This window comes from Drosophila serrata, unplaced genomic scaffold, assembly GCF_035046125.1.
Source record: "Drosophila serrata isolate PLE 108 unplaced genomic scaffold, ASM3504612v1 contig_382, whole genome shotgun sequence".
In the NCBI taxonomy this organism is placed as follows: domain Eukaryota; kingdom Metazoa; phylum Arthropoda; class Insecta; order Diptera; family Drosophilidae; genus Drosophila; species Drosophila serrata.
Window position 1 is genome coordinate 5382386 of NW_028257280.1, and position 15020 is coordinate 5397405.

Sequence of the window (15020 nt, forward strand, 5' to 3'; positions counted from 1 at the left end):
GAAGCTTACTTAACTAGATTTAATTAAGAAAACGAATTCAATTTGTTCCAGAGAAAAATTATTTACCAAGTGGAGCAAGAGCTATAGAAAATATTAACAGCTTTATATTCTTGGAAACAGCAGAAGATTCATTGTATTTAAGTAGAATTTAAAATATAGTAGAATCATAAGGAATTAAACACTATACAAAACTTTAAATTTGTTGCAAAATTTAAAAGAAATGATGTCGAATTCCTTGCCGATATGTGGGTTGAATAAACATCTGATCCCATTCGTCTATCCAAGCGGTCAGGACTGTAATTTATTTCATATATTAACTGAAAAATTAAAACCTTTTTCCCTTACTCACCATATTTAAAGCCTTTAATGATGGGACAGGCCCCATGCATCGTTTTCTCATCCAGATCATGGGTTTCTCCTTTCAAATTATACCAGAACAGGACTTTTCCTCGCTCAGCATTCACTTTAAGTTTTAATTCGGGGAAAACAGTAGCTCCACCATGTGGTGCATCATTTAGCTGTGGATATTTCAATTTAAAAGAATTCAAAATTAAATAATAAGTTTCATAAAATCCAAAGATAAACTCACATAAAAGAGAGCGGTGGCTATTCGATCGCCGGTCAACTTTACGCCACGGTTTGATGAGTTAAAATAGTCCGTATGTGGACCATAATGTGCCCCAAATCCATACTTGATCAGCTGTAGCGAAAATAGATCCATGACCTTAAGTCCGGTTAAATATCGAATCTTTTGAGACATATATCTCAATAGATTCCAATTGGAGGGAGGCAAGGTATTGCGAGAAATCCAAGTACCCAAGGCTGTGCGTTCATTGTTCCTTATATCGCCCAATTCCCTATGAAGGACATAAGTGGGCTCCACTCTGGGATCCCCCCAACGAATTATCTCCTCGATTTTGTTTGTCGACAGGACATCGTGGTAGACAACGATGTAAGGATCGAGTGAGATTTCCTCCATTTTAAGGGGAGCCAGGATCAAAAAAGGTGAAGTGGAGCTATTGTAGCGACAATGGAGTCTCGAAGGACTTGGAACATGAGAGGATCGGCACAAATCTGTGTACTGTAATGGATGTATGGGCTCATAGTTGCGTTGATATACGGAGTGAGTATCGTAAAGTTCTATTAATTTAGACATATTTGCTGCCGTATAAGATTGTTCCCTTAATACATCCTCAGCTTCATTTTTACGGCCTGAGAAAGGAATTAGGATAAGGATAACTTTAGTTATAATTGCAATATAAAACACATACCCAACTCCACCAGACAGCGAGCAATCATCAAAGCCACGTCATTCTTTCGAAAACCCAAAACCTTATGAGCTGGTTCATATTCCTCAAAGATTGGAGTGCTTGTGAACCAAAGTAAAGCCGCATGAGTGTGTTCCCACTGAAAGCAAAGTTTTCCAATCTCAAAGAAATCCAAAGGTGTCAAATGTGTCTGTGAGATTCTGCAAAATGAATATGATAAGTACTGAATATCATAGGTAACTCATTCTGTAAGCTCAACCCAAGTTGTATGCCATCGATGAGACCATTGGACAATTCCCAGGGCGTTACATTATAGGTCCTAGCTAATCGATACATTGCTTTAGAGGCATCTTTGCTATCCTCCGAAGCAGGTAATTCCGGTAATTTATTTTGAAGGAAATTAATTTCATCTGAAATCGATACACTCCTTGAACTGTATAGTTTTTTAATTAATTGTTCAACTCTTACCTTGGCCCACTGGCATCTTCATAAACTTTTCTATATGAGGCCAATCCTGATGCATGTGCCGGATGAGGGGAAAACTGTGCAAAGGATTGGAAAGATACTCCTCTTCCATACCCTTGGCAGCATCCAGGGGCTCTCTGATCTCCCGAGCTATCCTTTAATTATAAAATATGAAATTTATTAACTAAATTTCATTAAAAGTAAAGATAGGTTACTTAATTAAATAGTTAAAATGTTACAGATTTTTGTGTGCTTACTCTGCATCTTCTATTTGTCTTACATCTGTAATTGTGTAATTTTCTTCTTTAGTTTGTCGGAATATTCCATTAAATTGGTTATTAGATCCTTGTCCAGTTTCATGAGATCCTTTTTTGCTGTTTCTGAGATTAGATACTCCTTTGGTTTCTGCGATTCCATAAAGCTTTCAGCTCCTGAAAGGAGCATCAGCAGCAGGTGGATACTTGCGAGTACAAGCATTTTGAAACTAATAAAAATTTGCTGGTAAAAAGACTTGAGATATATAACTAATGTCATTAAACTGTAAAATTAACTTCGATAAGGTGTAAATACTAAAATTATTATAATAGAGATTGATGTATGAAGTTTATACAAATATATTAAACTTCTCATAAAATAGATATATACAGCATCGATTTATTAGTATAACCAATAACACAATAAACACAATACATTGTTATTGGTATTGGTGGGAAATATTTTAATAACTTCTTTTTGAATACAATTTATATATTAAATGTTGTATAAGGTCTTTCTACTGATCCTCAAGAACGAACTGGATCATAACTGGAAATAAAAATGAAAATGAAATTAAAAAGTTACTAAAAGATCCTTTCCATAACCCACCTAATCCACTTCCCATGACATTTGGACAAAAAATGGTCTCCAGCTGCATCTCTTCGACGGTAAGCAAAACATTTCCTCTTTTGGGTTGCACAAATACTCCATGATTAGGAATGGTTATGGCACCGCCCTCAGGAACATCTCTCAACTGTAATTTAAAACATTAATTAATAAATTTACAACCCAAAGATTGCCTCTTAAAACCACTTACAAATATAGCTGCTGTGGCCACCACATTCAATTCCTCGAGGAGTTTACGTTCGGCTAACTTAAAAGTACAAAACAATTAATAAAAGCATCTTCGGCAAGAAAATTTAAAGAATAACATAGTCACCTCTGTTGCATTCCTAAAAACCTGAGCTATATCCAGTGGCTTCAAGCTGTCGTACTCCAAAACAAAGGATCTATGCCATGTCTTAGTCAATCCCGTCATATCCAGTACTCGGTTCTTGATTCGTCTCATAGTAGGGCTGTATCCATGGGATATGGAGCAGCCAATGACTCCCTTTGCCAACTGGAGCTGGTTGCTAAGTGGACATTGTTCGTAGGCTTTTTCCACATGCTGGAGCTCTGACTCATAGACACTGTTGGGATAAAGGACCGTGAACGGTTTAACCAGCATCTCATAACCAAGTGGAGCAAGTTTTAGGAAATCCGAGCCCGAATTGTTGATATCACAAAACAAATTTGGCTTTGGGACAACATGACCACGACATTGATTCTCTAACAAGGTGGAATTCGGTAAGGGATCGGGAATGGGATCCATGGGATCCCTTAAACTGGTCAACTCCCACAGACCAACCTCATCCATCAAATGGACATTGAAGGGACTATGATTAGAAGCTTGTACATAAGCCTCTATGAAAGAAGGACGATCTGTAAGGTATCAGTAAGGGTCAGTAAGGTTTTATCTATGATAAACTTAAACTCACTGAGCTTCAAAAGGACTCTGGCCTGATCTCTGTACACTTGCCAGTGTGGAGCTCCCAGCTGAGCATAAAGATCTGAGTACTCCGACATGGTATAGTTATCGGCAGCCACACTAAGCCACTTGACAGCTCCCAGGTAATCCTTCTCCTCATAACGCTCTAATCCCAGGCTATAGCAATCCAGGGGAGAGAGATGCATGTAACTGAAAAGAAGAAAAGTAGTAGAAAAGCATATAGTAAAATTCGTTTTAAGGATTTATAGCCCACCTTTTCCTCTCATTTTTAGCCACCAAATCACTTGGTTTATAGTCATAAAACTGTGTCAGATCATGCACATCCTTGGCCACCCGCTTATAGACCTTCTTTGGTGGTAATTGCGACAAAAGACGCTCTAGATTCTCCACTGCCTCGGGGGCCACCGGCTTTTCCATGTACACCTGCCAGCTCACCCAATCCTGGTGCATTTGACGAATCAATCGAAAGGAATTCAAAGGATTCGATATATAAAGCTCCGGATCCTGATTGGCCTCCTTAATTTCTTCGGTATATTCAGCAATGGATCTAGGGCGGAAAAAGGTAATTTAAAATTAAAAATGAAAGATTTTAAGGTTAAAAAACTTACTCTTCTATGAGGTTAATTTTATCTTCCAGCTTAATAGCATATTTTCGCAGATTTTGAAGGAGTTCTTGCTGTATGTTCTTCATTTCTTGTACTTGCTTCTTGTTCAAGGCCTCGAAACAAGGACATCCTAGAATGAGGAAGAAAATAAGCAACTTAAGTCCCACAGCCATGATGCCGAGAGGGTTCTAGCCAAACTGATATCTGAGAAGTGGAACACCTGCCTTTTAATATATTATTATCTCTTGGTTTAATAGGCATAAATAATGAATTTTTTGCGCTTTAATTTTTGAAAATTTGTCAGGCCAAGCAGGTCAAATACTTTTCGTTGAAAGCAGTGTTTGGCAAGCAGCGTAGCAAGCAGTTTAGTTCTGCCGGACCTGATTCCAAGCTAAGTGGCAAAAAAAAAGCTTAATTTAAAAAATATGTTAAGCTGTTGACAAACTTAATTTAATTTATAAATACTTTTAAATATTTAGAAAATAAAATTCATTAAACTTTACCAACATAATATTGTTTTAATTACCAAAACAAGAAACCAATTTGAAATTTCAACCTGACAATGCCACCAGATCGTTAAATTCTTAAGAGCTTTTTCCAGTATTTAAATCCCACTTCTTGAGGTTATTCAGCCGCCGTGGTCTGGTCTGCCTAAAGCAGAACATATGTTTTTTTCTAATTTTGCAACTAGCAAAAATCTAATAAATTGAGAGGATTTCCAAACGTTTCGCCGCAGTTTTCGGACGTGTTTCAATCGAAAAAGAGTAAATTGCGAAATTATTACTAGCTTTTAGCAAGTGTATGTGTGTGTGTGCTTTCTTCCTCTCTCTATCTCTCACTTGAACTCTTTCTGTGAGCGTTTCTCTGCCGGTTCCACCGCTTTGAGAGAAACAGTTAACAAAAAAAAGGATATAGAAAAGGTGTTAATTTCGAAATAAATCAATAAACGCCAAAGAAATACAGTGAAATCCATCGACAAACTGAATACATCATGCTGCTGCAGCGGAACAAGTAAAATAAAACAAATAAAAGCGGCTAATTTTTCGCTATTTTTCATCTTATATTTCTATGTTTTTTATATGTATAATTTAATTAGTGTCTTGTGAGTGTGTGTGTGTGTGTGTTTGTCGCTGTGTACGCTTGTTCCTTTTTCCCCATTTTATCCCTATGTTCATCACCCACTTTTCCCCTTTTTTTACATTTTTCCAGTGCCCACGAAGATTTTAGCCAGGTTGAGAGATTAAATGTTCAATTACACGTTCTGTTTGTCTAACCAATTTGTGTTGTTCAATTGCGTGCTAACGTTGAAAAAAGTAAAGCAAACGGAGGCCCCCGCACACCTACTTCCCCCTCCCCCTTTTGCTGGAATTTGTGTTTGCATTTTATTTTTAGCCTCAATGCCTTTGTTGTTGTTTTTCGCCGTTCTCGTTTTGTTACTTCATCGCGCCGCTTGTCTCGCACTTTGTTTTGTTCTCCATTTTCTAGTGCAGCCTCTCTCTCACTCACTTTTTGGGCTTTTGCAGCTTTTTGAGAAAGGTGCTCAAAGAGCGGGAGGCAAAAAGGGGGAGTGATTGTGATTGCATATAAATTACTCAATTAAATAAAGAATTTCAAGTTGGATATTTTAACCATTATTTAAAGAACATTTTGTAGTATTTTCTACTTTAATTTAAAACCATTAAACAATATCTAAAATATGTTTTTAAAAGTTTATTGCATATACTAAATCAAAAAAGTAAATAACAATTTAATCAAATAATTAATTTTTTTAATTTAAGTGTAATTAACTTTTTTTATTGGTTATTACGTGTTCTACTTTTTTGCTAATGGCTTTCCTATTTATTTTTTTAACCCTTAATTCTCACTCAAAAACAGCAACAGCTGTTTGCTCACTCCGGCCATCTGGCAACGCCTGCCAAGTTATCGCCTTGTTGCTTTTACGCCTTCTGTCTGTTTTGTGCTCCTCCCTACACCCAACCATTCGCTTTTATTTATACGAAGAAAAAAGTAAAGTGAGCAAGTGCCGTCGCCGTGGCTCTATATTGATTCCGTGTTAATTGAAAGCGTTAATCAGTCCAGAAGCTCGCTTTTTCGGTCAGTCGCTCGCGAGTTCCACTCTTATCACAACTTTTTGCGCGTGTTTTCCTCCTGGAGCGTTGGTGGAGTGAGTTTTGTGAGTGGGAAAAACAAGCAGACGTATATATAGTATGTATAAAGCCACTAAATACAGCTGATGGACGACGGGTGCATTGTGGAGGTTATAGTTTACACATATCGTGGTTGATAAGATAAAATTGTCCCCGCAAATGCCGTTAATTACGCTGTAATCTCACGTGGCGAGCTGCCAGTCAGTGGTGTCATTAACGATATTTTACCGTCAAATTTGGCTTCTTCTTTTGGCGGGATTCACTCATTGCGCCAATTTTTAAAAAGCGCTCAAAAGACAGACTTTTTCGGAATTGAGTGAGAATTTGACTCGCCTTAATTTCGAGATTATGTTAATGATCATTTTAATGCTTTGCCATGGAAATTGACAGGCCTCAGTCTGTACCCACCCTTTGCAGGGTATTATAATTTTAGTCAAAAGTCTTTAACACAGTGAACGAGTCATTTCCGACCGTATAAATCATATTTGTTCTTGATCAGCATCAACAGGCAAATATTTTTAGCTATGCAGGAAAGGAACAAAATTTTTGTAATTTTTTTTTTTTCGAAATTTGATAAAATTAAAAAATTAATAAAAATTTTAATTTTTCTACATTTAAAATAGAGTACTCTGATATGTTAACCTAATAAAAACTAACATAGCAAAGCTTTCCGAATTAAAATTAGTTCCTTTTTATGAGTTTTTTAAACTTTGATTTGTTGAAAAATTTTCATCTAAAAAAGTTGTCGGTTAAAAAACGTGAATATTTTAGGCTTAGTTATGATCGATAATTAAATTGCAAACTGCCAGGGTATATAAACTTCGGCTTCCCAAGCAAAAAGCACCAAATATACAGCGAGGTTATTATCCTCTAATTAGGATACACAACGGGGAAACCTTGCGTTCTAATTAGGAGCTTATTTCTGGGTATAACTTTTTTATTAGAAAACAAGCAAGAAGCATAGAAAAGATTAGATAACATCACTCTTAATGGGCGCCTTATGGAACGGCAACTATCCTATCTCCGATCTGTGGCATCGAAGCTATTGGACTTTAGTTTCAGACTTCCTCTGGTCAGTTGATTCAGGTCAATGATGGAGAGATATGGCTTGGGAGGAACATTCACCGGCAAAGGGACCTCTATGGTGACCTGGGCAGCTGATTTCTTGCTTCTACCTCCACCATGAACACAAGGTATTCCTCCTCCATGATCACTGCCCGTTTTTGCACCCAAAGCAAATGGTGAATACTGATCGTGAGCGGGATTCATGCAGGAGCCAGCTGTGGCTGCTCTCCTGTAGTTACGATATCCACTGAAGCAACTGCTTCCCGGCGCCAGAGGACGAGTGGGTGAGAATCCTCCCTCATCCGAGGAGTTTCCTCCACCCGAATCATAGCATATACTGAGATTCGTATAGGCAATGGGAGCATGGCATCGCGGCGTCTTGGGTCGCGGTTTGACCTCGTAGCGGGTTTTGGAGCGGGATCGGGAGTGATGGGCATGACGGTTACGACCACGTCTCTTACCCCTTACTTCACTCACAATCGGCATGGGCAGGATATTGATGAAGCGGTAGTACTGCAGCAGAGTTCTGGCCAGGTTCCTGCCAACGCGGTAATCTGTCCGGAAAAGGGGTATTGATTGGGAATTCTAAACGAATCAAACGAATCATACTCACATCCATCTTCGTTGTACAAGGATATAGTCTTGCCGTCCTTGAGGTAGTGTCCCGCCATGGAAACCTCCAGAGTGTAGGCATTAACAGTGTCACTCAATCTTTCGCAACTGAATCTTCGGATGCTGCCTGCCTTCCGCTCATCCGCATTGAACATGGTGTGATCCGCCACATAATCCGGAGCATTGCTGGCAAAGAGTCGAGGGAAAACTAGATGCCGCTCATATCTATAGACATCCTCATAGGTATTCCCATAGATAAAACAGCCATGCATGCTGCTATTGGCATGCAGATCGATCACAAAATCTATTTGATAGGTCTGAAAAAGTAGAATTGTTAATCAAAACTGTGGAGAGATTTATCATACAAGTATCTTGATAAAATATAAATCTTAATCGAGAACTTTGTAAATATCAACGGAAACTTAGGGAAAACGGGACTTATACCCTTCCAGTTTTAAATCGAGTTATAGATTCCTTTCGGAAATCAATCATAACTAAGCTTAAAATATTCAAATTCTTAAATCGATAATTTTATGGCAATTTTTGGCAACAGATCAAAGTTTAAAAAACTATAACTCAGCCAAGAATGCATAAATTTTAAATCGGAAAGCTTTCCGATGTTAGTTTTCATTAGGTTAATATATCTGCATACTCAATTTAAAATGATTTTTTTTTTTTTTTTCAATTTTTGAAAATTTTCACGATTTTCAAAATTTTGAAAAAACTAAATTTTCTCAAGACATAGCTAGATCGACTCAGATGTCGATTCTGATCAAGAATAAATATGATTTATAGGGTCGGAAATGACTTCTTCACATAGTTACAACCTTCTGACTATAAATATTTGTATTACCCCGCAAGGGTATAAATATACTACATGTTACCTTTATAAATCACCTGTCTGTTTGATAATAAATTCTATCTATCTGTTGCTACAATTATCTATTTTGGTAATTCAATACAGTAGAAATAAAGAGTGCTATCAAAAATTCAATGATTATGTAGTAAATCTGAACAAAAAAGGTGTCTAATTGTTGACTAATTAATATTTTTATATTAATATTAATATTAGCTGTATAGTTTGATTAAGTTGTTTCCTTAAAACCGTTCTATACTCACATCTGAATTATCCAATTCCTTTAACATTCCCTTCACTGCATGCAATTCCGGTTGTGTAAACTCCGAGCCAATGTGCCAATTACGATTCATATCCTGACCCATCAGATTACAGCGATTATTCCCCAGGAAGACACCATCCGGGTTCACCATGGGCACTATTTTAAAGACGAAATTATCCCTTAGGACACCAGCAATAGGATGATTTCCGACCAGGAACTCTATCAGACCCTGGCAGACATGAGAGGCTGGAGCTTCGCTAGAATGTGATCGGCAAAGGATAACAATTACGCGAATGAAGCTACGATCCAAGCGATTCGTAGACCGTTGCTTATGGGTCACATGATCAATGGTCAGCAGATCCACATTGCGGTTTTGCTGGAATAATAGAGAAAATCAGCTTAGTTAAAGGATTTAAGTGGGTTAATATCAAGACTAACCAGGGACTTGATGAGCACACAACGAGTAAACCTTTTATCCGCTCCCTGTCTGGCATCAATCACATTTAAATACGACTGCAGGCGGGAGTAACTATATGGCCAGGCCAAGCAAAACTGATAAACATCCTCCTCCTTGTCAAAAATAAAGGCGAAACTCAGTACATAGTGACCCTGATGCATGGCCGATCTGTAGAAGAACACCTGTCTCTTGGGCAAACGCTGCCATTTGGGCCGGCTGGAACTCTTTACCAGAGGAGTCAGTCCCGAGGCAAAAAGGTTCCTGCTCTTGCTGATGTTCACTATATTGAAGAGCACTCGTTGATCCTGTTTAACATTATCCACAGTAAAGTTGAACCAGAAACGAAAGCGAGGATTGCAGGTATCGGGTCTTAGGAAGAGATCGTACTCAAATTCCCCAACTAGTTCAGCCTTGCCCAGATTTCCTGTCTCAAAGGCGGCATCGAAGCAAAGGTGACCTCTCTTGGCCTTGCCGCTTTGACCCGGCGGCCGGATGATAACCCTGGAGACATTGCCCAGGCCACCTTCTCCATCGCTGTCTTCGCTATCTAAAAACAGATAGATTTAAAAATAGCTTCAAAAGATTAAGATATATCTTTACTTTGTACATAGATAGAAAGCTTTTAAGTTGATAAAAGGGTTCTTAAATGAATTCTTCCTTTGGTAAAACAAATAGAGTTACCTTTTGTAAGCTCTGCTTTCGATTTCTCCCATAGAAAACCAAACTAAAATAATCAACAAACTATTAGAAAATATATATAAACAAAATTGATAAGAACTGAAAGCGAAATTAAGCGATAGCAATATATAAGATTATTTAATTTCGCAATAGTTTCCCTGTTCTTGACCTTAGCAATTGTAATCTACATTGACTATTAGCTTTTAAAGTTCACTACACTTATTTTTAATCTTGTACAGATCTTTTCAGATCACTTTGTAGTACCATCTGAGCCTCGCTCATACATGCTCGTATGCTGGAGCGGATCAACGGCTATTCCCAACATCTTTCTGACTTTTCCGATGGTGCGTCTTTCTCGGGCAAAATTATACTTTCTTCTAATGCAACTCACCAGGCTGGAGTGGCTCTAATCCATCGAGGTTTTCAATTCCAGCTCAGCCTGTCATAACTTTCTTAGCCTGAGGTTAGGCGTAACCCGTGCTCCTCATTCCACCTCAAGAAGCTATCTTTAAATCAGGGCCTCATTCTCCTCATCCTGATTGTTTGTTCCCCTTCATGTGGCACATATGCGTGCCGCAAGTTTCTAATGCATTCTGCTGCAACTGCTAACGCCTTAAGGGAAGGTTTCAAGCAACTCGGGACGTCAAATGTCTAAAATTGAATAGTCGCCTCGCGGTTGCGTCGGCCCCTTCAGACCCAGCCCCAAGTTGAAAAGCCGGAGGCGAATGTCTTGAGGCTTGAAGGGTCTTGAAATAGCTTCATCAAATACCCTTACTGGGTGAGGTATTAAACTTGCTTGGAGAAGGAGGAATAGACATCTTTTGGTGGCTATTTTCTTACGCTTATAGGATTTCATTGATAATTAGGCAGAGATGTCTCTGTGAACTCTGAGATAGCTCTTTAAAGTTAAAGAAAGGACTTATTGCTTAAATTTTACCGCACCAAACTTAAAGAGTATTTAATATTGTACTGTATTCTCGGTAATTTCCCTGCAATTTCTTATCGCGCTTATTCACATTTATGCCCATTTCACTCACCTGAGTCGCCCATGGCTTGACTGAAGTGTTGACTGCCTCAATCCATGCACTTTTTTTGCGGCTTTGAGGCTGCTTCTCCTTCGAGTGCTGACGGCTTCGGCTCAGTGACCCGGAGCAGGATCAAAAATAGAAATTCAATTAGCCAGGATACACCTCCTCCTGCCCGGCCGTCCGTCTTGGCCTTTCACTTTTCTCAAGGAAGTCGCGTGCGAGAGTGGAGCCCGATCTGTATCTGCTGCTAATCCTGGGCAGCAGCGGTCGCTCTTCGCCGCTTCCTCCGCGCCGACAGACTGCTGACTGCCTTGGAATCCGGGCTGCGGATTCCGGAACTATGATTCTTCGCATGTTGGCACTTTGACGTTGCCACGCCACTCACGTGTGTCGCCCTGTCTATGTTTGGTCGATATTTCGCAGAAGTTTCCTTCGCGTTCAGTTCGGTTCGACTGTGGTTTTTCCTTCCATTCGCGGCGAGCACACACAGTTTCCACAAGCTGGGCAGCAACCGAGACGACGAAGGGCAGGACAACTAATTGCGTTCGCCGTGGGGCTATTTGGTTCACTGGGGCTAATCGATACGTAACGTGGGAACCGTAACGACTGCGTGTGTGTGACTTTAATGGTTATGGCAAGCGAATGAACCCGGCAACACCCCAAATATCGCTTAACCCTTAACCCAAAACCCCTTTAGGCTTAAAGCATGTCCAAACGCAGGTATTTAGCTTGCTAAAAAAAACCTTCCTTGCAAATGTTTTCGTTATGGTTTTGGTTTTCTTTCAAATTTCTTTAATAATCTAAATTTTAACTAATTCTGGCTATATTTCCTTACAGACTAGGCAGCGTACGGCCACCAAAGCGTTGCAGGAGCGACATGGATAACATCTCCACCTCGGACATTGTCATCATCAATGGCAACTCGCACCCGGATCTGGCCAATATGGTGGCCGAGCGTATGGGCCTCAAGAATGGTGGCTGCTCCGTTTTCCACAAGTCCAATCGGGAGACCATTGTCGAGATCAGTGATTCCGTAAGAGGCAAGGACATATACATCATCCAAACGGGCACTAAGTAAGAGAAACTATTGAAAACATTCTTTAAATATATGTTAAAATAAATATTTCTGCTTTCAGGGATGCTAATAACAATATTATGGAGCTACTAATCATGGCCTATGCCTGCAAGACCTCCTCGGCTCGTTCAATTGTTGGCGTTATTCCCTACTTGCCGTATTCCAAACAGTGCAAGATGCGCAAGCGTGGCTGCATTGTGTCCAAGCTGCTGGCCAAGATGATGTGCACTTCAGGCCTGACGCACATTATCACCATGGATCTGCATCAGAAGGAAATCCAAGGATTCTTTGACATACCGGTGGATAATCTAAGGGCATCGCCTTTTCTGCTTCAATATATTCAGGAGAGCGTGAGTTTCAAGCGGTACTTCCTATAGAAGCAGAGAACTGAAGTCCTTTCTCTTTCTTAGATTCCCGACTATCGCAACTCGGTAATTGTGGCCCGCAATCCTGGTGTGGCTAAGAAAGCCAACTCGTATGCAGAACGTTTGCGTCTTGGCCTGGCTGTTATCCATGGTGAACAGAAGGAGGCAGAGAGCGACGAGGTCGATGGTCGCTACTCTCCACCGCCGACCAGGTGAGTTGCTATCCTAGACTTTTTTAATTCCCACAGCAGGCCAACGCTGATGATCCTCTTCCCTTTGAGTTTTTTAAGTCGTGAGGATTCTATTTTGATTTCTAAGTTGTGTTTTTATATATAATTTGCTGTCAGCTTCGTTGTATTAGTTATACTGTGCGTTCCTCCAGGCTTCCTTTATGACTGAAGCTGGTACTCTGCACTTAATTGAATTGATTTTTAGTATGCACTTTGATTTGGTTTTATTTCTTGACATAATATCATTCATTTCTTGTTTGCTGAAGATTTAAAGATCATCCCTAACCTTGTCAAATAAGAAGTACCGACCACTCTCCTTATTTATCCACTTATTAAATAGTTTTAACCATTTTTCATCTGCAAAACATAGTAGTTCTCTTAAATTACAAAGTTTGTCTTAAAGAACCGCACTGCCTCATTAAAGCTTGCTCATTGTTTTGTCATTTTTATATCAGCTTCTGTCCGGTGTGGCTTTTTGTTTGTACTTCACAGCCACGGCAGCAAGACAATTTTGTAGATTTCCAAACTTTATTCGCTTGATTTAATATTTTCGCTTCCATGTTCTTTGAAAATGTTTTTGTATTTATTTTTGTACGCTCCACAAAAGTTGCCATAAGAAAAAACTCGACACTTGTTCGTGGTAATGTCAAAATTTCAAATCAAGAATAGAAAAAGACAAAAACAATCGAAATTTCTCTTTATTTTTGTGTTATATGCAGTGCGTATAGCAATTTATTAGGAAATTCAGTTGAAATGTGCTTACCAGCGATGCCTAGGTTTGTATTTTTTTATAAACTATTGTTTCAATTTGAGTTTAATTTATGATTTTTAATCGAAAATGTCATTTGTATCTCTCTCCTCCGCCACCCCACAACCATCTCCCGAAAAACCCACCCACACGATTCTTTTCTTTTTTGGTTTTACAATTACGATCCGAAATATACGAAATGCACCACCACTATGCACCACATTGCACCACTTGAACCACACGATCCACGTGAAACTCTGCTGCCACACTAACCACTAGAAACTCTACTCCACAACATGCCCCGATCAGCAGCAGCAGCAGGCAGCGCACCACCTCGGTGTCGGTGGGTGTGCCGGAGCACATTTGCAAGGTTAAGCCACCGCTGACCATAGTGGGAGATGTCAATGGACGCATAGCCATCATGGTGGTGGGTATTACCTGAGCTTAAAAGAGATTTGTCTTTAAACTAATCAGAAAACTATATATTTAGGATGATTTAATTGATGATGTCCAGGCCTTTGTGGCCGCCGCCGAGATGCTGAAGGAGAATGGAGCCTGCAAGATCTACGTGCTGGCCACGCACGGTCTGCTTAGCTCGGATGCACCGCGTCTGCTGGATGAGTCGCCCATCGATGAGGTGCGTCTTGAGAGTTTCTGATGTATTTGATATATAACTAATTTCTCTCTCCAAAGATCGTTGTAACCAATACCATTCCACATGAGATCCAGAAGCTGCAGTGCCACAAGATCAAGACAATCGACATCTCCATACTGATTGCCGAGGCCATTCGCCGCATTCACAACAAGGAGTCCATGTCCTATCTCTTCCGCAATGTCACGCTGGAGGATTGAGGATTAATCCATACGATCCACATACACTCACTACACAGCCTCCCAGTTCATAGCTATTGAAGAAGTCACAAAAAATAGTTGTTTATTTTGTTTGTTTTTCCCTTTGGAAACCATTTTTGCTCAAATAAACGAATGATATCACACACACTGTAGCATACTTTTAGGCCACATCACACTACCCAACATGTTTGTTCATTGGTAAACCTAAAACCACTTCTAGTTCGTAAGTCATAAGATATTCTACAACTTTGTTTAAAATAAAAGCTGTATGTACTCTAGAGAGTGGAAATTTTCGGTGCATTGTAAAGGTGCCATTGTACAATTTATGGTACCTTTTGAATTTATGGCAGCCTCTTAGCTAAAGTGTTAATAAATCATCATAAAACTGGCACAATAATGCAGGGCATTTGCACCCTGAAAAATATTTGCCATATTTGCATTCTGCATTAGTCTGACAGATGTCTCGCGTCGTAGCCTTTTTTATTTGACAAATATTTTTGTTA

At 39.4% G+C, this 15020-nt stretch overlaps 4 protein-coding genes across 28 annotated transcripts; 1 reads left to right on the top strand and 3 right to left on the bottom strand.

The window, feature by feature from the left end:
• Nucleotides 1–110: 110 nt before the first annotated feature.
• Nucleotides 111–2210, bottom strand: LOC110186284 (prolyl 4-hydroxylase subunit alpha-2-like). The gene is made up of 7 exons (XM_020955397.2): nt 2014–2210; nt 1737–1888; nt 1528–1678; nt 1272–1468; nt 590–1212; nt 350–518; nt 111–294 (listed from the first exon to the last, which is right to left on the bottom strand). The coding sequence occupies exons 1-7, from the start codon at nt 2208–2210 to the stop codon at nt 212–214; spliced, it is 1572 nt and encodes a 523-aa protein (XP_020811056.2). The 3' UTR covers nt 111–211.
• A 148-nt stretch (nt 2211–2358) lies between these two features.
• On the bottom strand, nt 2359–4341 carry LOC110186627 (prolyl 4-hydroxylase subunit alpha-2). Its single transcript, XM_020955878.2, has 7 exons — nt 4146–4341; nt 3791–4084; nt 3527–3726; nt 2929–3470; nt 2806–2862; nt 2598–2742; nt 2359–2537 (listed from the first exon to the last, which is right to left on the bottom strand). Exons 1-7 carry the CDS (start codon nt 4313–4315, stop codon nt 2506–2508), a joined length of 1440 nt encoding a protein of 479 aa, XP_020811537.2. The 5' UTR covers nt 4316–4341; the 3' UTR covers nt 2359–2505.
• A 400-nt stretch (nt 4342–4741) lies between these two features.
• On the top strand, nt 4742–14795 carry LOC110186629 (phosphoribosyl pyrophosphate synthase-associated protein 2). Of its 24 annotated transcripts, none has more exons than XM_086840645.1 (8): nt 4742–5153; nt 12085–12321; nt 12384–12672; nt 12733–12899; nt 13637–13693; nt 13945–14092; nt 14156–14302; nt 14359–14795. In XM_086840645.1, the coding sequence occupies exons 1-8, from the start codon at nt 5134–5136 to the stop codon at nt 14515–14517; spliced, it is 1224 nt and encodes a 407-aa protein (XP_086696771.1). In that variant the 5' UTR covers nt 4742–5133; the 3' UTR covers nt 14518–14795. The 24 variants fall into 24 exon arrangements, with proteins under 24 accessions (XP_086696771.1, XP_086696752.1, XP_086696753.1 ...); XM_086840626.1 differs by having other exon boundaries at nt 13975–14092; XM_086840627.1 differs by having other exon boundaries at nt 13978–14092.
• On the bottom strand, nt 7209–11550 carry LOC110186619 (cytosolic carboxypeptidase 6). Of its 2 annotated transcripts, none has more exons than XM_086840625.1 (5): nt 11257–11550; nt 9523–10088; nt 9086–9460; nt 7968–8283; nt 7209–7908 (listed from the first exon to the last, which is right to left on the bottom strand). In XM_086840625.1, exons 1-5 carry the CDS (start codon nt 11267–11269, stop codon nt 7307–7309), a joined length of 1872 nt encoding a protein of 623 aa, XP_086696751.1. In that variant the 5' UTR covers nt 11270–11550; the 3' UTR covers nt 7209–7306. The 2 variants fall into 2 exon arrangements, with proteins under 2 accessions (XP_086696751.1, XP_020811513.2); XM_020955854.2 differs by having other exon boundaries at nt 10484–11532.
• Nucleotides 14796–15020: the final 225 nt, after the last annotated feature.

Excerpts from the sequence above, each read along its gene's own strand:
- LOC110186284 (XM_020955397.2), bottom strand. The coding sequence starts at position 2,210 with ATGCTTGTACTCGCAAGTATCCACCTGCTGCTGATGCTCCTTTCAGGA. Across the intron at positions 1,679-1,736 it reads GAAGATGCCAGTGGGCCAAG|ATGAAATTAATTTCCTTCAA; the intron begins GTAAGAGTTGAA and ends TATCGATTTCAG. Across the intron at positions 1,469-1,527 it reads ATCGATGGCATACAACTTGG|AATCTCACAGACACATTTGA; the intron begins GTTGAGCTTACA and ends TTCATTTTGCAG.
- LOC110186627 (XM_020955878.2), bottom strand. The coding sequence starts at position 4,315 with ATGGCTGTGGGACTTAAGTTGCTTATTTTCTTCCTCATTCTAGGATGT. Across the intron at positions 4,085-4,145 it reads AAAATTAACCTCATAGAAGA|ATCCATTGCTGAATATACCG; the intron begins GTAAGTTTTTTA and ends TTTCCGCCCTAG. Across the intron at positions 2,743-2,805 it reads TGGCCACAGCAGCTATATTT|TTGAGAGATGTTCCTGAGGG; the intron begins GTAAGTGGTTTT and ends TTTAAATTACAG.
- LOC110186629 (XM_086840645.1), top strand. The coding sequence starts at position 5,134 with ATGCTGCTGCAGCGGAACAA. Across the intron at positions 5,154-12,084 it reads ATGCTGCTGCAGCGGAACAA|ACTAGGCAGCGTACGGCCAC; the intron begins GTAAAATAAAAC and ends ATTTCCTTACAG. Across the intron at positions 14,303-14,358 it reads ATGAGTCGCCCATCGATGAG|ATCGTTGTAACCAATACCAT; the intron begins GTGCGTCTTGAG and ends CTCTCTCCAAAG.
- LOC110186619 (XM_020955854.2), bottom strand. The coding sequence starts at position 10,544 with ATGTTGGGAATAGCCGTTGATCCGCTCCAGCATACGAGCATGTATGAG. Across the intron at positions 8,284-9,085 it reads AGGAATTGGATAATTCAGAT|ACCTATCAAATAGATTTTGT; the intron begins GTGAGTATAGAA and ends CTACTTTTTCAG. Across the intron at positions 7,909-7,967 it reads CTTGTACAACGAAGATGGAT|ATTACCGCGTTGGCAGGAAC; the intron begins GTGAGTATGATT and ends TTTTCCGGACAG.